Source organism: Cygnus atratus, chromosome 1, assembly GCF_013377495.2.
Source record: "Cygnus atratus isolate AKBS03 ecotype Queensland, Australia chromosome 1, CAtr_DNAZoo_HiC_assembly, whole genome shotgun sequence".
Lineage (NCBI taxonomy): Eukaryota > Metazoa > Chordata > Aves > Anseriformes > Anatidae > Cygnus > Cygnus atratus.
The window spans coordinates 152846272-152867937 of record NC_066362.1 but is presented as its reverse complement, the minus strand read 5'-3'; the positions used below and the strand labels follow the sequence as shown (position 1 = coordinate 152867937).

Sequence of the window (21666 nt, the reverse complement as noted above, 5' to 3'; positions counted from 1 at the left end):
CAGCCCGGATTTCCTCAGCTGTGTTTACACGGGGGCAATCCGCTCAGAGGAGCTCTCCCCTCTGATCAGTTCCCCCTACTCTTGACTCTTAACATTTATGAATAAATTCTTCAGGTGAAGAATGAGCATGTGGTGGTAGCCAGATGTCTAGCACGTACCCCCTGCAAGAAGCACGTGTCCGGCTGCAGAAGCCCTCCCCAGGACAGGAGCAGTCCCCACATCCAACGCAAATCAGAAGCCGCAGACGCTCTGCTGAGTGGTCCGAAGGGCACAGGGCAGCACCGGTGTCACTGACAGCCCCTTCCCGTGCAGAAATGACTGAAATGCCACCACTATTTCTGATCTGTTAAAATACCAAGTTGAAGAACTGCTTTCTTCCCTCAACAGCAGATTTGGGCTCTTCCTCTTGTATAAACGGTGGTGGCGAAGAGGAATTTTGGTGAGTTACCAAGCACGTCCTACATGCGCACGTACACTCTGGAAACAAACGAACAGCCTCTGATGTTTCTTCTTAGAAAGAGATGAATGAGCATGGAGCAGAGATTAAGGGAGACCACGTGTTCTCCTAGCAATTCAAGATAAAGGGGCTATTTGGGTCACATTGGCTTCCTCTCCCCATATCTCCCAGTATTCAAGGTCTCCCTTAAACCAAACATGAAAAAAAGCATTACACAAATGTCCTAAAAATAAGAGCAAAGAATTCACCCTGATGAGCACAAGCATTTTGATTCTCCCCACAGAGAGAAAGGCCCACACAATCACTTCACAGGCTCTTCTGGAGTGGATTGGGCTCTGTGTTCAGTAAGCTGGTGCAACGAGGGTGAGCTCTGTGGGGCAGTTTTGTCACCATCCCGGTGTGAACAGCAAAATCTGTGCTTGGGGGACTTGAGTTTCCTACCCAGACTCACTTCACAGGAGAGCCAAAAGGTCAGCAGGACTGCTAAAAGCAGATGCCCAGCATAAAAAGGTTGAAGGTGCAACCATACTGTCTTCTGCAAAGCTCTGAACTTGGAGGAGGCAAAGTGCATTTGAGGATATAGCAGAAAACTCAGGTGACATCACTTCAAACAGTTAAGTACAGGCCACAGCTGGTGATTAGAAAGTACAGTATGTGACTTCTGCAAACTGTGCAGGTTAAAACTACGAGTTATTTCAATAATGTGTCCTAGCACAAACTGCTTGGCTATCTGGGTGTATATTTTAATTGATGGGTATCTTACTCTGTTGTTAATGAAATGCCACAAAATAGAGCTCAGTTAAAGGTTTTGGGGAAGTTTGTCTTCTTGTGCCTCACCAGTAGGAAGTGTGCGACCACGTCAGAGAAGTTGGTGAGGTGACTTCCATAAAATGGAATAGTTGATAACAACTATGGGTTATTTAAGGACTGACAACCTGAACTGAGAATGAAGAAAAAGAAGGCGAATTAATATTTGTTTAGAGAATGTGCATTTTAAAAAAATCTTGGCAGATGCTTTTGACTCTATTTCAAATTGGAAAAATAATAAGCACAAAGAAATTGCAAGCATGTGCAGCTTACCATGGGGTAGCTACTATTGTACAGAGAGATGAAAACTGATTCAGGTAGTGCATTAATTCCAATATGAACAGAGACTAATGGATTTCCTTCTATATCCACAATGTATTTGGCTTTCAGGATGGTAGTAGCCCAACACCAGTCACTTGCCAGTAACTACTCCTCCCAAGAGCTGTTTATCCTCACCTCCCAGATAGGGAATTTGAGGAAAAAGTGGTTAGCAATCAGCCAGTGCTTACAAAGCCTTTCTCAGAGGCCCTGCCCTTCTGGATGTAACCGAGGCATCCTAAAGCCGCCAACGTTCAGGTGACAAAGAAAATACCATTAGCTTGCCGTGACCTTTCCCATGGCACCGTGTCCCGTTGGGTTTCTTGAAGGCAGGGTGAGCTAGCAGAGCAAACGCTTGGTTGGAGGCACAGAGGAGACCAGGCCTGGAGGGCACCGCAGCAGATGAGTTGAGTGCAACCACAGCTGAGAGCGGGACCAGCAGAATAAAGGACACTTGTTTCCATATCCGAGATGCCCAGTTAATGCAAACTTTGGCCCCGAAGTGTACGGACTTGTTACTTCAGGAGTTTGTTAAAGCGCCCCGGGGCATGCCGTGCTAGGCCGCAGCGGGCCGCCAGCCCGGCTGGGCAGCACGGGGCCAGTGTTTCTCCTAGAACCGTGGAACTTGGGTTGGAGAAGACCTCCAAGTCATCTGGTCCGAGATCATCTTCTGCCTGCAGGAGAAGGAGAAGAGCTTGTCTCCATGGGGTTTGGCTTCCCTGGCATGTCCGTCTGCACACACACTAACACGTGGGCGCAGGGCGGAGGGGGAAGCAGGGAAGTGGGAACCAGAGCCCAGACCTTTATATAAACAAAGCAACTAAAGTAAACTTCATTTACCTGGAGCTACCCCGCACGGAGGCTAAAATCCCATGGCTCATTAGCAATGTCTCTGGCAACGGACATTTAACAGGGCAGATGCAGACCTAATAAGTTAATGGTACACACTACATTGTAAAATCATTTCTGCCAAAAAGCACTTTTTCATTTTTTTGAAAACACGGCTTGACGTTAACAGCTCATCATTAAGAGTGTTTTATTTCCATCTTGTTTGCTTTTTTGATAACATTGTCCTCTCCGTAGAGCCAGCCCCCTTGGCTTGTATCTCACTGATGAGGGGAGAGGGCGGCGGGTGAGTGAGGGCCCACAAGCAGAGCCTGGGAGCGCAGAAACGCATGCAGTGCCCCCAGCACAGCCACTGAGCTCCTGCCAGGCCTTGGGCAACCCTCTGCCGAGGACGGCAGAGCCCGGTGTGCCAGTTGGGGCACTCCCAGCCGGAATGTGGGGCGTGCAAACAGGACTGTGAGGTATTAAGGGCAGCTGGTGAAGGAAGTAGGGCAGAGCAGAGGTCCCGACTCAAAGCCTTGATGCATTCCTTTCTACTAGAGAGAAACACGTATCTTTGCAATGCCTTAGTGTATTTAAGGAAAAAAAAAAAAAAAGACAAACAAAGGTGTAAATATCTGGCACCTAGCTCCAACTCAAGCCTTTCACTGTGTTGTGTGTCACCAAGGACAATGCAGGTTTGAAGAATGTTATTCAAAGCATACTGAAACCTCTGAACCACCTCTTCAACACTCAATTTTTCTTTGTACTTCCACAAGGATATTTTTCTTCTGAAACTTCAGATTCGCGTTGTGAGACCTGACATCTTCGAGAGAACATTTTAGGTTTTCATTGCATCATGTCTTCTAAAGTTTCATCTTCAGCATGTTTTTAAGCAAACTGTACTTTGCTTTTTTTCTTAAGGACAGCTCACTGGAGTCTCAGCAGTGCAATAGCTGCAAGGGCTGTCTGAATTATCTTGTAAACTTATGTAACCTGTCCTACAAAATGAATAATGGTGTTGACAGGAGAATGCAAGTATAAGTGTCATCTCTTGGCCAATCCATGTTTTGACACAAGCACATGCGAAAGACTTGACTTAAACTGACCCAGTATTTAGGAACCGCTGTGATTTGTCTCAGAGTTTTGGAGATAATTGTTTATGTGATTGCTGAAGATATATTTTTTCCTTCAAATAAATCTTATAAAATTGGATGACCACATTTCCAAGGGAAAACATCCTGTGACATTGTACATGATTTTTGGGGTGGGAGAGACAGTGCTGCCATGCTAAACATATGCAACTGAAGATGACATCAACACCCGCAGTGGAAGTAACATATTTTGAGTTTGGGCAATAGGACAAGAGTATATCATTTTCTGGAGATGCGTTTTTCTGGTGTTGAAATTCTGCAACTGAAGACCTGGAGCTGATGCTGTCTGGCTGCTGCGTCCCTGTTAGACGTTTTGAGATGGGTTCATCCTTCCTGAAATGGACTTTCACATTATTTACAGAGACATTCATATTTCCTCATAGAATATTAAGCTGGCTTCTTTCCATTACCTATAGTTCTACTGTGTCTCATTCAGATTAAAATGAAAACTTTAGCAGCAGTATCTGACAGAATTTAATACGTAAATAAATTTCAGTGGATTCACTTATCTCACATTCTTATGAAGTCACTGTGAAGTCATTCATTCTTTGTATTTCTTTTGAGAAATATTGGCCAGTTTTGCTGTTTCTCAGACCCAAGAATCCAGAGCACCATTGGATTATTTTCCTCTGCTTGCAGCCCACTTTTTTTTGGAGGGGCCGGTGGAAGGAGAGGTTTGGGTGAAAGGACAATGTGAGCAGAGAAGGGCTGGAAGGGAATTTCATGGTGAGAGTCCCATGCTGAGACCATGCTGGGTCTAAGGAGAGGAGCAGGAACACCCATACCTTGCTCCCAATCACCCAGATAGGCAGGCAATGAGGCACTTACAAAGACAAAAGCTCTTCTTGCTACCTGCAACCTCAGCGAAATTCGTTTGAGATCTCCCAAGTGCTTCATCAGCTGTGAGCACCCACCTCAAGGCCTCTCCATCGCCTTTGTTGAGGAGCATCTCCTAGCCTCCAAAAGCCTTCTACCCATCCTGCTCCTCCTTTCACACCCTTAGGCCGTCCCTTGGACCCCGACTCGCTCATGACTGTGAAACCATACTTGGTCTGGGGAAGAAGAAGAACTGAGGTGGCACTGGACGGTATTTCACTGGTGAAGCAACTACAACATCACCTGCTTGCTGCGGTATCTCTGAGGGCTTCCTCACCTCTTTTCTCCTCTTTGGTCTTTTCCAGGTGCACCTCAAACCTTCTTTAGCTGTCCTCCTTATCTTCTTAATTACTTGTCCAAATCAGAAAATAATATGTTGCTACTGACCTCTGTGGTTATATTCTTATTTTCTTCGTTCTTTGCACTTTCTTGAGCAACTGATTTTCAGGAAGCAGCACAGTACAATTTAATTACTTTGTTCTCTCAGCTTTTAAAATAGGGATGTCCCTTTATTTCTTATGGTTGGAAAGCCCAGGATTTGCAATTATGTGGATTTGTTTACACTTCCTGCTAATAGCTCAATCCATTTTCATTCCCCTTAAGGGAAGGCATTATTCTGAAGAAAAAATGACCAGCAACAGCTTTTGGCTTCTTGCAAAGGCTTCTGAGTAAAATACTTTCAATACGAAGATAAGGTTAAAATATAACAATACATAAACAACATAAAATTACATAATATATTTACATGCAATATTTCATAAACTGAAACTGCAGCATGTAAATAACCTAGTCCTGCATATCAGCATAATATGTTGCTGGGTTACTCACTGCCTCCCACAACATAATGATTTTTTCCAAGAAACAGGAGGCATTCTTCTGAGAGGAACTAGAGAGAGAAACAGGAAACAAGAAGCATATACACACAGATAAATTATAAATCAAGTTCTGCCGCTCTGATTTCACTTGTTGTCTAGTGGCGGAAGACGTTAGACCAGAAAGCAGCAAAAACAGGTCACCGTGTCCAATTAAATCAAGTGTAAACACCAAATATAATCGTGGAAGCTATATATAATGTTTATTGTTGGTACAGATGTCCCATTTTGAGCATTCTGATTATCCAGTGCTAAAAAACACATTTGAAGATGTAACTGAAGCTTCAGGAGACTTTGGAAGTTATTCAAAAACATCTGCAGCTAGCTATATGAAAAATAAAATTGTTCAAAGATAATACACTGTCCACCCAAAGGTTGTATCTCACCTCATATATGAGTTGATCAAAACTTGATTTTCACTGCTCTTTTCATTGTTGATGTTTACAGAGTTTGTCATTGTTTCTGTACTGTAATTTTTTTTACGAATAAGAGAGTTAACAGAATTTGCTATTGTAATTCTTGTGATCTCGCACACAGGCTACATAAAAATCTTTTAAAAGGTTTCAAATTGCTAAAGCTATACAATAGATATACTATACATACAAGAAATATTTTCTGTAATGGAAACAATCCCTCATGATGCAAAACCAATGCAAAACAACATTGCCCACACCAAAATTTTTCAACAATTTTTGTTGAAAAGCAAAGAAAAAGCTGGGAAAAGGCATACAAGCAGAAGAAATTGTTCTGGTTTTCATTTGTTTGGAAACTGCCGTGGAACAGATTAGCCTGCACTGTAGTGCTTTCTTACATAAACAAGCGATTATATCTAGTCGTGAGCAAAGCTCTTTAAATCACTCCTAGCTAGTTATTGATAAAAGCTCTAAAAATAAGTAGCCTAAACCGGAAAGGATAGTTGTTATGGAAGGGCTTTAAGACACCCGAGCACATCAATTACAGGCTCTGCACTGTTCTTCCAGCAAACAAACATAGCATAAACTACACAAATCACTTGAACTGGAGTGGTTGAGGATCATTTGGTGTGTGTCAGAAGTTAATTCAGGCTTATCCCTCCAAAACTGCAGTTGCCTCAGATGAAGCAAGTACTCGTACAGAGCCCACTTTTATCTGACAATACCGGAATTAAAATTACATATTTCTAAGTAAAATTTATGAGTTTAACTTGCACACTGTTACTGGAAAGCAGTCCTTTCTCAATACCAATTTCTAGAACATCCTTACCTTAATTTTTACAAATGTAATTTTGATCAGAAATGCTTTCTTTTCCAAGTTCTGCCACTATTACTGTAGTCACCTGGGTTCTTTTGCTTAAGGAAAAAATAGAGTCTGTCCAATCAAACAGAAACGTTTAGCTCCATCCTCACCTTGAGAGACAGGAATACCAGTTCCATAATGCTGTATATATAGAGTAGGCCTGTACTTAGTGACCTCCTTTCTGACAAAATCAGGTTGCCTATTTATTCTTGTTTTCTCATATTACAACCTCTCTAATAGTTATTGGCATGTCCTAATGAGAGGCATCCATGGATATGTTCATCCTCCTGTAGAAAGAGCCTAATCTTACTCTCTTTTTGAGAATGCTTTCTGAAAGTGGATCAGAAAACATGGCCAAAGGACAGGGTATCATCCTCTTCCACTTATATTTAGTTCCTGGAGACAATTTGCCGTTCCTGTTTGTTTTGCATGCTATTTCATGCAAGCTAAATCTAAAGTAGCTTCCTTTTCTGTTATCAGATAACATGAACTCCTCATAAAGCCTCTTGGCAATAGCTCCAGACTGAACTTTCCTTTATGGTTTGCTTGGTAACAGCTGACACTGAGTATGTAACCGAGACTTGAAATACACAAACCGGTAACCCTGGAGCCCTGCAAAGCCTCCCAGGGAAGGCGTCTTGCACTCAGCTCATACCACAGATTTTTCATAGGGCAAACATTGCTTACTACAAAAAAAATCTAGTATATTCAAAAAGTTTGCACAGAGACACACACTGCTCCGCCAAAGCTCCTGAATGACAGCCCACATTGTTACACGGTGCCATTAACACAAGACAGACCTCTGGAGCAGGTTCTAGCAAAGCCTAGCTGCAAGATGATGACCCTGGTAAGGAAGGACCAAAAAGAGATTTAGGACACCATTGTAGTACATATGCACAGGTATGTTTGAAATATTCATATCTGGCTCACCTTAAACGTGATGAACTGAACCACGTCATGGTAGCAATGGTTAAGAAATGTTCTGTCCAGTACTGACCGTGACTGTTTTCTGAGCCTGAATGCTGCTGACATGCACCGTGGAAGAGGAGCTGAATATAGCAAAGACTTTGGCTAAATGGCTTATCTGCAGGGAAGACGACTATTTTTTGACCAGAAAAAAAGGCCACGAGACCTGAAGAAAACAGAGAACTACAAAAGAGGAGTGTTCAGAGACTGGACCTTGCAGGTGGACTGCTGAGGAGAAGGGCCAGTAAGCAGCCTGCCTAAGGGAAGGCTTTATCTAAGGGAAGCCACGGTAGAGGTGGGCAGAACCAAATATCAAGAAGTATCTCAGAACACAATGACTGAAAAACAATCAGCACATGAGTACTGTTGAAAGGTTGAACGGTCAGCCGTGGCAGAAGGGATATGCTGCACCTGACTTATCTTTTTTCCTTCTCTTGATCGAACATGTATTTTTAACTTCTGCTGTTACGCAATGCAGAAATCGCACATTACGAAACTGTTGCCACATTCTGCTAACAGGCATGGCTGCATTTTGTATCGGGATAAAATTGGAGTCATACAAAGTGTTTTTAAAATGACTTGGGATAAGGAGGTGTTATTTAATCTGCTGTTTAGCTTTCATAGTAGTATCTGGATTTTTATTTATTTATTTATTTTGATGGGAGTCTGACATATTTTGCAGTCAAGAGAGACAGAACGAATAGAAATGATAAAATATAGTCATTTTTTTATTTAGTGACTTGGTTATGTCTGGTTAAGATGGTTCTCAAGAGTCAAGATTTCATTTCCAGGATTTCAGAGGCAAGGTCAGGAAGCTGTATGCCATTGTGACTAAAACTAAATTTTTCCCTTCTTATATCACTCATAAATATTTTAAATAAAACGCCCATCAATTATTGTTAAAGCCAGGAACTGAAAAATTGTTCTGATGACAACTGTACACATTATCTCCATGCACTGCTTACAAAAAGGGAAAGGAAATTTTAGTGCAGTTTTTGGGCAGGAATTTGTAAGCTTCAATGACGGTAAAATGCATCCTTCTAGGATAAGAGGGAGGTCTGTTCATGTCTTAGTTTACGTATAAATAGCTAAGCATATAGTCCAGATGATGTGTATTAATGCCTAAATAGAAAGGAGTCAAAATTAACTAAAAAACACACAAAAAAAGTAGATTAAGAAAAGGGGGTTGAAACAGAGGTTGGTTTGAAATGCTTTATATCAGGTATTTAACTGTTTGACCAGTAACTCCATGTAATTTTATCATATGTAGGTGACTTGCACTTTTGTAAAAGAAAAAAAAAAAAGTCCCCAAAGAAAGATTTATGAGCTCCAGGAGGACAATGGCTAAATAAATGACTCTTACATTTAAAGAGCACAACAACAAAGTATATGGAGAATATTTTTATATGCTTATTGATTTAAATGTATTCATTTTTCTGAGAGCCCTAGTCAAATATCTGCAACTTGAGCTGTCAGCTGTCAGCCAAGGAACAGGAAAGTTAGTGGAAGAAGGTTGAGCTTGTAGCTATTCCCAGTGCATCATAAAACGGCTATATGAAATTATAACAGTTTAAAATGGCAAATCAGAACAGAAGACACCTTGTATATGAAACTGGATTTGGGAATTTCAGGTTCTAAGAATTTCAACCCAGTGCCTTGTTTCTTTTCACAAGATTAGTCTAAATCCACATTTCAGGCTCTGTGCACCAAATGGTTCACTGTCTTGTAGAAACTGATATGCACCATCCAAAATCGAGCTGAAAGTAACTTTCCCGCTGTGACCTGAAAGGTGAAGACAGACAAAAGGAACAAGCATCGCAGGCATTTCTTCATTTACAAGCATTTAGAGTAATCTTTTCAAGCACTAGAAATGTTAGCGTATAATTACTTGTCAACTGCTTCACTAGTGGTCGCAGTACAAGCTTCTGCCGTGACTAATAACTGGCTGAACATCTGGCAGCTGAACACAAGTCTTCTGGTAATAACAATGCTCTGTCCTGAATAAAAACCCAGTCAACACTAAGACTACTTCCTAAAATTGTTGTTAAAACTGTTAGAGACTGCATGCATCTGTTTTTTCCAGAATGTTGTTTTAATAGCTATGAAATTGAGCTAGTTAATAGCAACCAACATCAGCTAAAGAACCACCAGTGATATCACCCTACTTTTCAAAGCTTAACTTCAGCTAAATTTAGACATAAAAGATACCATTAAGTTCTGAGTGAATGCCCTAGCCTGAGCTAGGTAGCCTGAGCTAGGTAGCTGACTAAGGAAGCAATAAAATAAATAACATCTCCTTACTGTAAAGAATATCTGACAGAAGACATCCAGATCTTTGGAACCGAGCACCATCAGTAGCATTCAGTGCAGTGGTTGAAGGAGGATTAAGAATCTTTGTCTGATTTTCTAATCTGAATTTGCTTGGCTTCAGCATCCACCCTCTTCCTTAGCCAGATAAAAAACCCTCACACCATCCACTGTACTCTCTGGCATGATTACTTTTGTATTTTACAGCCCTTCTTGATTTTCTGCTTGGTGAGTCAAAACACTCCTGCAGATGTCACGCCATTAAAGATTTTCTCTCTCCCTCAAAACCATCTTTTTTCCTTACTCTTACAAATTCTTGAGTTCAACATTTTAAAACCTTAGCCCCAGTATCTTCCCAGCACACGATGTTTTCATATTGGTTTCACAAGTGCTGTACGGCAGGTAAGCCCACCCTAATACATTCCATTTATATCCACTTGGTGCATCAGTCCTCCTCACCACAGAATTACATTGAGTTTGCTTATGGCAAGCTGTATGTTTGGAACAACCCTTAAATCCTTTTCTCTGTTACCATTTCCCAAGAGACAACCTGCACACTTAATTTTCTTGTAGTATTTCTTGAAGAATGGCTTTGTAGATTGCAATGCCAGTATGCTGTGCGTAAAGGTCCTCATCTGAGAAACACGACCTTCGTTTTCACACATTTTAAATCGTTGTTTTGATATTTTTTTCTTTTGGTCATTTCTGGACTACCAGTGAAAAAGTTAAATAGCACCACAATTACTTTCTAGAAGAATTTCCCTAAGTGTTGGTGTATCAACGTGTGATTTTCCAGCGATGGTCTCTGAAAACATTTGCCAGACTGTACTTCAACACCTGGACACCCGGTATATTATTAGGGCCCACTTATATCAGACTGTCAGGCAGTGCTGTAGGGAGTTGTAACCGAACCACGGAGATTGACGTTTCCGTGCATATTTCATTCAAACCAATACAGGAGCAGGAGAAGTAGCAAGGGTTGAAGGAACAGCCTGTATTGATAACCAAGGACATGATTAACAGCAATCTGTAAACTGGTAAACACTGTGGAATGTGCTGCCTGCATCACGACCAGAAGGCCTGGGCTCCGACAGTGCTACAGCTTGATGATTTGTCAGCAGAAGACCGGAGATAACAGGAGGATGGCAGGGAGGTTACAGCCCACCCCCTGTGCCAGTCAGCTTCCTGCTGTCCCAGCAGGAGGAAAGGCTGTAGCCATAAAGATAGGCAAATGAGGAAACACAGGGAGGAGCAACCTCCCCTAAGGTTTATGTGGGATGAGGTAAGCAGGATTAAGGTGGAAGAGCACGCTGTAATAGCTGAAGGGTATAAGCACCTGACTGGAGAAGGTTTTCATTGCCAAGGAAGGACCCAGATGACTCGGCAGTCGCTCAGCAGTCAGCGTTTTTAATCTTCTGTGGGGCTCCTCAGCCAACCTGGTGCAGCTCAGGAGTACGTGGGTTTGAGAACAGGACCGGGTGAAATCTGTGAGAGTAAACCTGAGCGACTGAGATTAGTTTTCTTTAAAATAAATACCATCTTCCCTTTCCTTGTGGTCTTGAATTTTGTCATGTTAATTTCCTACAGTGCAACGTACTACAAAATATCCTCTAAATTTACAGTCTATGCAAAGAAAAAGGGCATCTGTTCAACCAGACCTATTTTTTTGTATAAGCCTCTCTTTAGTTCCTCTTGATTTGACTCTCATAATAGGCCTTCCAGTGTCTTGTTTCCCACCAGTACCATGGCAGGTGGAACATAATCCTCCCACGTGCTTTTTTTTTTGTGTGACAATGTGAGCAAAATTCTTCACTTTCCATACACCAAGACCTGTTTTAAAGGAACATTAGCATACCAGAATCTTTTGGCCGACTCTTACTACACTTGGTTTCAATTTTTAGGCCTGTTGATACTGAATGCATAATGGAAATAAAATTCCTTTTGGATTACAAGGGAACTATATTTCATCATCTTCATGTGATTTTTTTTTTTTTTTTGACTGTTTCTAAAGATCAAATACAAGCTTTTTGAGCATATCTCCACACTAAATAATCTGACCTTTAACCATGTGCCCAGTAATGAGACCATATCATCACTAGCCAGTATTTCAGCCAAATGCCTTGGTATCTTCAGCTGTGCAAGATAGATTTTTCTAACAAACACCCTACATTCCTCAGCAATTTTCTGTACTTTAATTTCTATTTCTGCTTTCCATTTAAATATTTAAATGCTAATCATTTATCACTATCTTCAAGTTCATCCAGTCTTTTTTTTAATTGTCTGCATAGATTTAATTAACAATTTTTTGAGATTTAGTCTTTTTTTCTGAGAGCAAGCATAAATTTAATTTTAGGGTAATCGCTGCCAGTTGGTAACATATTATCAAGTTCTGATCACAGGTTTCTAGACATGCATCAAAACCCACTAATTATTTAATTACAATAAACTATAATCCAAAATGGATGTGTTTTGTTAAGATATAATGGTTTTCTAAAAGCCACTGAATAGGTGTATTATAGTATTGGCTGTATGATACTTCAAGCAAGCCTCTCAAAAAAAGCCTCTCAAAAAAAAATACTTCTACCCTCTCCGCCCCCTTGCAGTGTGCATGGCAAGTTAATTATCCAATTCTGAGCTTTAACAATAAAGATCTTTGCCAATATATTGCTATGTCATGCTTTATCAGTCAGCACATTGCTTCATTTCTTTTCCCGTTCCTATGGTTCTGAGTCACCAGTGTCCCCAAAACAGATACTGCATTTTAGTGTGGGGTGTTACCTCCCCTATTTTGCCTTTCTCGAGCAAATAAATGGGTTTTAAAACAAACAAAAAAACAAGCAAACAAACAACAAGTTACATCATCACTCTAGGCATATTTAAATAGATTATTTCAAGGCTTTATTATGTATTTTTAACAGTCTGCTAGTATGCTGTGATGAGAAGATACTCGTGTGTTTCAAAACAGCTCACAGAGTAAGGGTCCATCACTGGTGTTTTTCACTGGTGTTTTGTTTTAAGTAATCTGAAAAAAAGCAAACAAAACAAAACAAAACAAACAAACCCACCCACCCCTCAGCAGGCTGCTAATGGATGAACAGAAGTTTTCTTTTTTGTCGCAGGTGAAACAGGTATGTTGACAGCTCTTCCACTTTATTAGACAAATGATAAAAGGTGTTTGTCCCCTTATGTACCTTGTTTATTATGTTTAAGATGGCTACTACAGCTTCACTAAATCAAAGATAGCTCTGCACTCGTCTCTCACTAAGCAACCTTCAGAGATTCCTGAGAGTTATGGAATGAGCAACAAAGTGAACAGTTTCGCTTAACTAAGGTCCTTTTCTTGCAGTTATCTGTATGTCCTTGAAACTTCTTATCTATTCCATTTACAACTCATGCAATTGAAAAAAATTACTTGTTACTTAATAGCTCTGTCAGAAGTTCCAGCTCCCTTAGTAGATGTTGTGCTAAGAACGTTGACTAGCGCAAAGGATGCAGTCAATTTCTGTCCAGATTTCTTCTGGGCTTCAAATTCCATTTTTTCAAACACTAGATGCCAGCTTGAACATACTTACTCAGCAGTTATCAGCATCTGCTCGTACAAAGATAGATAACTGTTCCAGACTGATAAACATCTTTTTTTCCCCGCACACACTTGAAAAACATCTGACCACTCACTTTCATTAATTTGAAAATTATGTTGGTGTAAAGCTGGTTAAATCTTACTAATTCTTAAAATATTAAATGGAAACTAAACATAACTGGAAAAAGCAGAATTATCTACTGCCAGGATGAGCTGTTTGAAAAATCTTTCACGTTTAATGCTAACATAAGAATTTCATGCTATGCTAGAGAAAATGACAGTAAACCTTAAATCACATGGGAAAAAAAAATCCTATTTTCATCTGATGAAGAGTTTTGAAGAGTTCTTAATATTAACTGTAACAGTGAGTAACAACCTTTAGTTACAACATGCTACTTGGGTCAAACACAATGGATCCAAAACTCATGTCTTAACTAATAGCCTACAATTCCTCTGTTGTCAAGAAATACGAAAAACACACCAGAAGGTTCTGCATCTAATCTCATACTTAGGCTGCCAAAAGCCTTTCTTTCTTTCTTTCTTTCTTTCTTTTTTTTGATCAAGCTTTCATCTTTTCCCAGTCTCGGGGACAAATCTAAAATAAAAACCAGAGCACACAGTGAGAAAAGTAACTACTTTTTTCCTTTTAATATAGATGTAGTACAGAATGTTTAATTACAGCAGGACAGTGCTTCCAGTTAAATAAAATTAAAAACCTTTATTTTCCCCAAATATAAAATTACTAAATTAATGTCTTAAAAGAATAAGAATATGGAAAAAGCTTTAAATTATACCACCATTTACCACAGTAACCATGATCACCAATTACATACTTCATTGCTTTGGCAAAAAAGTTTTTTTTTTTCTTTTAATAAATGCATATAAACCTAACATAGCAAAGACTGTATACATCTTTATATTGCACTTATTTATATACAGGAATAAATGAACTGTAAAGTCTGCGTATACTTGGAATGAGCAATTTTCACAATAAACTGAAAGCATGATAAGAGCTGGTATGAATATTAAAAAATGTTTAGAAATGTAATACATTTATGTACAGACTGCATGGACTGTATTAACAAACAATATGTACATAACAGTTTACTATACTATTGATATTTTAGAATAACTCCGTGTTCATTAATACAGACCTTTGGTTGTATTTAGTTGTTTAGTAAGATCCAAGCTCACGTACTTCCAAAATGCAACAAGGTATAAAATAAAGCACAACAATTTGCCAAATGGTACAAAAACTACTATTGTCAGTTCCATTAAACCCAAAAAACTAGTGTCTCTGTCTAGTCCCAAAATAGTTCTTGTACTTGAAATCAATCTCTATGTGCCATACACAAAAAGAACACCTGAATGTTACATATCTGCAAAATTACATCCCACAACACTTTTTGTAATGTGCAATTCGTTTTAATAATACTTCCTAACAAAAAAGAAAAATTTACTTCAATATTATAATTTCCCAATACGCACTTTTGCGATGACACTGTGAATATTTTAAATGTTACCAGCAAGATTAAAAAATATATGTGCGCCTCCTTTACTTACTCTAAAAAACTATTACCAGTAATTGCTATTTGCTTATCACTGTCTACCTTGATATCTAAGTGTGCTCAGACTTTCATATGAATAATGCAGTTTGTACGTGCCCAACGTTTAGCTTCAAAATCATCCTGAGCTTGCACACAATGAAGCAAATCCACATATTTAAAAAAAACAAAAAACAAACGAACAAACAAACAAAGCCCCCAACCCCCAAAACCAAACACCATACTTTACAAAACAATCATGCAACTGAAGAAGAACTGGGCATCCCATGAACTGTTGTGCTTGTTGGAGTTCCACTTATGGCGTTGAAAATGTGTAGCGAATTGGGCATAACATTGGCCTTTTCTTCAACCGGAGTAATCTTAAAATGGAAAACAAGCATTTACCAAAGTGTTCCAAAAGGACACGAGCATTTCTAAAACAGCTATCAAAACACAGCTTTTGATAGTCACCAAAAAATCTTAATTCTTAACAGCCATATATTTACCGATGCCACATTTAGAAATATTAGATACATCAATTGTGTGATGTATCGAATATTTCTAGATATGTGGCTTTGGCACTAAGACAGCTTTTCTATCACCATCAGTACAACTAGATTCTATTCCTTCAAAATACTATACATTTTGTGATCATCATATGTGAGACAGCATTTTCTGAGTTAATGACTACAGACTTGCACGAGATTATTGAAAGTACTACTCTCAGCTGTATGACACAATTACAGACTGGTTGAGTTGGAAGCCACCTTGACCAACTTCCCTGGCTCAAGCAGGGTCACCTAAGAGCACCTTCTCACCAATAGAAAGAATAAGAGAAAGAGCAAACTTGTTTTGAATAAGGTATGCTTTCTATGATGAAAATAAAGATTCATCCTTAGCTAAAAGGAATTATATAAAGATTAGACAAACTAAGAGCAAAAGTAAAGAAAATTAATTACCATCCCATCTGATCATATTTGCAAGCAGCAGAGGGAAAAAAAGAAAAGTCCATTAAGATTTTCTATATTTTCATGACAACATTTTTGCAATTGTTTAAACACCACACTATTATAAGAGAGCTAATATTTTTTTCTCTTCCAATAACAGCAGAACATCGAGAGATTTTTTTTTTCTTTCTCTCCAAATACACCAACAGGCAGGCACATAAAGTTGCCATTTTTATAGATTTCAGTGAACGCCTTCATAATTCTACGACTTCAAGGTGTGATGAATCTTTTTTTTTTTTTATCATTTTTTACATAGCATGTTTTAATTATTTACAACTGATTACATCTGTATAAAAAAACACAGTAGAAAACCAGTAGTACACATTACTACAGTCAGTGATGTACTTTCATATTCTGTTCACACTGTCTTACAGTGTCAGTTGTTTGCCCCTTGTCTCTGCTTACTCTTAGCCAATTTGATTTACTCCTAAGGTTTCAGGCATTACATGCTTTTTCTTATCCTCAGTCTTTGGAAACTCACATGTGAGAATTTTTTAAACATACACATATTGCACTGAGTTCAAATTTATTTTCTTATTTTTAATTCTTGTGTTCAAAGCATCATTATATACTTTTACTTTTTCCTTTTTGGGTAAAAAAAAAATCTTCTTGGATAAGCATATGGATAACCTGCTACACAGGTTAGCTTTTTCAGCAAGTATTTCTTGGATCATAATAAGACTAATTTGGAGATGTCAAAAAATAGTAAGTGGGTAAAGCTGTTGTATGTCTGAAGGAGGTAAACCGGAGAAATGCTGGAAGATTAATAGATCATTTAAATGTCAACTAGACAGAATGCCTCAGGTAGGTCTTGATTTTTCACATAAAATTTGATCTCAGAGTAAAGCCTATTTTATTTGTAAAGATGAAGGAAACAGAGCTCCTCTTTGCATCAGCTGTTTATCCAGACTGGCATGCACTGGTTCCTAAGTCTAAGAAAAAATGCTGTTATGGCCATACATTTAAGGAAGTCTCATAGAAATATGTATTAGTAAGGTAAAATATTTAAGAAAACACAGGTATTTCTTGTGGGCCAGAAATACAAGTCTTGAGGGTAAGACCTATAAGCCACTCTGGGGCTCTAGGAAAAGATTATACAAATAACAGTGCATTAAAAAACAGAACCTGAAGTGATGCATGTGATGAATAAAAACTTAAAGGCAGTAGGCATTAACCAAGAATCTTTTCCAATACTCCTAGAGATAATATCCTTGCCTCTGAAGTCAGGAGGCATTTCTACCACAGATTCTAGACGCAAGGTCCTTAATCTTGTTTGTAGGAGAGTTCTGTTTTTTCTTTTCCCATATCTCCAGCTTGTCTGTAGTTGGTTCCATCAAGAAAATGTGTAGAAATACCTCTTGTAAGATGGCTTAACGCTTTCTTGCAAAAGTAAATGCTTACATCTTCAAATCTCAGTTAAAAGGGTTAAGCTTGCAGATGAAATTACCCTACAGTTATCAGGAAGTATAGATTAAAATGAACTTTCTGGATCACTGAATGAAGATACCTGTAGAAGCATTAAGTATAAGTGACACATGTATTTGTGTCCTTAAATTTGTTTTTATCTTTACCGTAATCTTACTCTCCTATGAAAAACAGGCTGGTGCCAACAAGATTAATTTTCTTAATGCATAGGACTTAATTCTGAAAATCAAGAAAGCACCTGCAGAAAATTCACACACAGAAAAAAGAGAAGTTCCAAAACTCCATGATATGCTTAAACTCCAATAGAAATAAAACCAACACAATCTTCTGATGTAAAGCATAATATACACTTTTCCTAATGGGTTCACATTATAGCTATGTTCTCAATAGTGGTATATATAAATTAATTTCAGGACATACTTGTTCATGCATTATTTCAGAAAGCTCTTTCGCCATTTCTCTGTAGTTGGCTTTCATTTCTTCTTGATATTCCAACTGATCTTCCTTTATAAGTCGCTCATTTACACCGAGAGCATGCCCACAAGCTTCAACAAATTGCCTGATTTAGATAAAATAATAAGAAAGATCTTAAGAAGGAATACAAAATCCAAAGGAATAATTCAAAATGCTAGACTAAACTTTACAAGTATTAAAAAAAAATCTTTCATTGAATTCTTATCTCATTTATTTATTAAAAAAAAAAAGTACCTAAAAACTTCCTTTAGGAGCTTCACTTTATTGTCTGGATATCTTTTGGTGTTTGTGTCATCTAAGAAAGCTCTTGCATATGCTAGTGGACCAGCATTAACCTGAGAACAAAAATTACAAAATAAAGTCAGTTCTCTGATATACTGTCTTAGCAATAACAGATGCCACAGGTGAATGCCTGATTTAAATTTCTTAGGAGAACACATCGATTTCAAATAAATAAATAAATAAATGCCCTCCCTTTCTCCCTGCGCATAAAAAACAAACACATCCTTATTTCATAAGAAAACTACTGAAGTTGTAACATAAGGGCACAAGAGGTCTGTACAGCACTCAGAACCTGTCCTGGCACAAAGAAACCACTTTAATGATGACAAAGGCAAAGTAACTGCTGATATTGACGGTATGTCTCCTCTGTTTATGAAATTAAGGTGGGAAAACAAGCTAAATCTACTACAGCTTATCTATTGAAATCTACTGGTCCATTTATCCACAGAAAACAAGCTGAAAATTCTGCAATTCTAAATCAGTAAAAATGTAATTGTGCTGTTATGGCAGCTACATAAGAAGGGGATTGAGCGACGTCTGACTCATCCCTATTATCCTTTTATAGCAACAGTAAGAGCCCCTCCCTTCTCCTCATCCCAGATGCTAGCTTGACAACTACCTGATTCTGAAACTTTTTTTTAAAATTCATGCTGAGGGAGCTGGGGTTGTTTAGCCTGGAGAAGAGGAGGCTCAGGGGAGACCTCATCGCTCTCTATAGGTACCTTAAAGGAGGCTGTAGAGAGGTGGGGGTTGGTCTATTCTCCCATGTGCCTGGTGACAGGACGAGGGGGAATGGGCTAAAGTTGTGCCAGGGGAGGTTTAGGTTGGATATCAGGAAGAACTTCTTTACTGAAAGGGTTGTTAGGCATTGGAATGGGCTGCCCAGGAAAGCGGTCAAGTCACCATCCCTGGAGGTCTTTAAAAGACGTTTAGATGTAGCCCTTAGTGATATGGTTTAGTGGAGGTCTTGTTAGTGTTAGGACAGAGGTTGGACTAGGTGATCTTGGAGGTCTCTTCCAACCTAGACGATTCTGTGATTCTGTGACTTATTTTTTCCCTTTTTTCTTCAACATGACAACAGTTCATTTGAGATGACTGTGTTTGCTGCTCCTTTGTTTTGAATCAGTTAAAAATAACAGAACAGCACTTTTATTATTGCATTCTCAAGATCCTTATCATATTGATTTGTATTTGCTGCAGTATACACTGTGTGTACCATAGTTTGGTGGGTCTGATGGTTTCTTTCTACTATATTCAGTTCTTGTTTGCCTTAAGCAAAACAAAATGAAGCACAGTGAGATTTTCTGCTACTATCTTCTTCCTGTATTTTGTCCTCCCCCTTGATCTCCTTAGCTGTCTTATCTAAATATAAAACCAACAATGACCCTGTTGAACCTAATGTGAGCAGGCCTACACCTAGGTGAAATATGTTAATTTATGCTTGGCTGGGAAGTCACTATTTTACTCTAGTTTCAGACCACCATAGCTTCCAGAGATGCAATCTTAGTCCTTTCATGTAATGTCAAATCATCAGTGTTTATAGGAAATACTTTTACTGCTTTTCCTCTTCTGGGAATAACTGCAAACAAGAAGCATATTTCTAATTTAGAACATTCTTGAATATACAGAATTGAAACTAATAACAAAATACTGTTTATATACTTTTTCAGAGACAGAAAGAAGCGAAATAGCTGAACGGCAAGGTATATGGTCTTACCTGAACACTGACACTTCCTTGTAGCTTCAGCTGCAATTTGATCATATCTACTTCAGCTGAAGCACAGAGCTGTCTGAGTTCTGTGACTTTTTTACTCATTTCATCAATGGCTACTTCAATTGGGTTTAAATCAGTATGGTGCTGGTACATTACTGGAATGCGCTTCTTCACATATGGGAAACAATGTATAGCTATGGACAGAATTGAGTAGTAGTGTAAAAAATGTTTTTGAATAAGGTGTACTTTGATAAGATTTTATGTGAAAAATCTCATTTTGACATAATTTGTTGCCCAATTTATTAACACATTAAATAACTAGAAATACTACTAGCAGTACAGGGAAACAAAATAGCTTAGCTTTACATACATTAAAGCAAACAAAGATTGTTGGTACTACTACTGACAATAACCAAGAAATAAACCATTCAAACTTAATTCATAGAAGAAGTTTAAAAAGAATTGCTTATCGTACACATATCTTAAAGAGTACAAGAACTAAGAACAGGCAAGGTTGTACTTTCTATTTCCTCTCAAGTATTAGCTATGGACAGCTGATATTATTAACTAATGTAAGTTCCATTTACCACTACATTAAGACAGTGATATACAAGCTCACACTTTCAACAGAGACAAGTCTTTTTCTAAGAACAAGGAAAAGCAGCCACCAGGTTCATAGCTCTTGCAGGTCAAAGACCAAAAAAAAAAAAAAAAAAAAAAAAAAAGAGGATTATCCCTTGAAGGAACCAGTATGAAAGCCTAGTTTTGACTGAAAACATGGAAAACATTTTCACTGATAGCTATAAGTGAAGAGTAGTAAGAACATAGTGAAATACAAGATTTTACTCTCTTTTCCTAATACTCCAGCATTAAGAAACCATACAACTATCTATGTATTCTCAGATGGTGATTTACAAGCATGCTTGCATACAATATTTCTGAGTCTTATTTTCAAGTACATACTCATTTTAAAAGATGGTTTCACGAATCATTGTCTAACTATGCTCTCAACTACTTTGCAATTCTTGTAATCTCGGAACAGTCGTGTGTGAAATCCTCTAGGATTTTTTCAGAAAAAAACATAAAACATACAGAAAGGCCTAGTATCAAGAACTAAGTATATGTATATAAAAGAGCAGTTTTCTTTTAAAGGAAATTTCAGTCCAATGAGTACCTGTCAAAATGGTCCGTCGTTTACACTGTTCTTCTACTCCTCCTTGTCTTTTACCAGCTTGAGTAAAAGGCATCTCAAACATAAAGCGGCGAATGTTATGAGTCCTTTCAAAATCTGTTTTTCTTTCCTGCAACTCTTTTTCTTCAAAGTATGGAATTACATGCGTAACTTGAATATATGCATATTTTGAATCTAAATCCTTTGGATTTACCTTTAAAATGTGGAAGAAAAAACACCAAATAGCTACATTGTGAATAAAGTAGATTTAATTGTAGTTACGCAAATTTCAGGAATTAAATTTGGTCTCTTAATCTGTAAATTACTGCAAACATAGCAAATGCTAATGCTCTCGTGGGACTTCTCCGACAAACCACACTGCAGCGCTACAGACATTAAGTCAATACATTGCTAAGAATTAACATTAAAGAAAACTTACTGCTAAGAAATGACATTAAAGAAAACTTACTGCTGCCTTAAGGTAGTATATAAAAGATGAAGAAAAAAACCACACACCGCTACCATTATTTTCTACATTCAAAACTGCAATAAAAAATAATGCAGTTTTGTCCAAGCTTAATAGTGAATACTGGATTTCAAGAGAAGTCACAG

At 38.3% G+C, this 21666-nt stretch overlaps 1 protein-coding gene across 5 annotated transcripts in view; it reads right to left on the bottom strand.

Moving 5' to 3' along the window:
• Positions 1-14070: 14070 nt before the first annotated feature.
• Positions 14071-21666, bottom strand: part of DOCK9 (dedicator of cytokinesis 9) — a 131036-nt gene continuing 123440 nt past the window's right edge. For all 5 annotated transcript variants that reach the window (XM_050713787.1, XM_035557058.2, XM_050713788.1 and 2 more), the window contains exons 49-53: positions 21058-21268; positions 19887-20077; positions 18122-18222; positions 17834-17972; positions 14071-15361 (exon numbers count right to left, since the gene is read on the bottom strand). In XM_050713787.1, the coding sequence (XP_050569744.1) occupies positions 15239-15361; positions 17834-17972; positions 18122-18222; positions 19887-20077; positions 21058-21268 (765 nt within the window). In that variant the 3' untranslated portion in view covers positions 14071-15238. The remainder of the gene's footprint in view (positions 15362-17833; positions 17973-18121; positions 18223-19886; positions 20078-21057; positions 21269-21666) is intronic.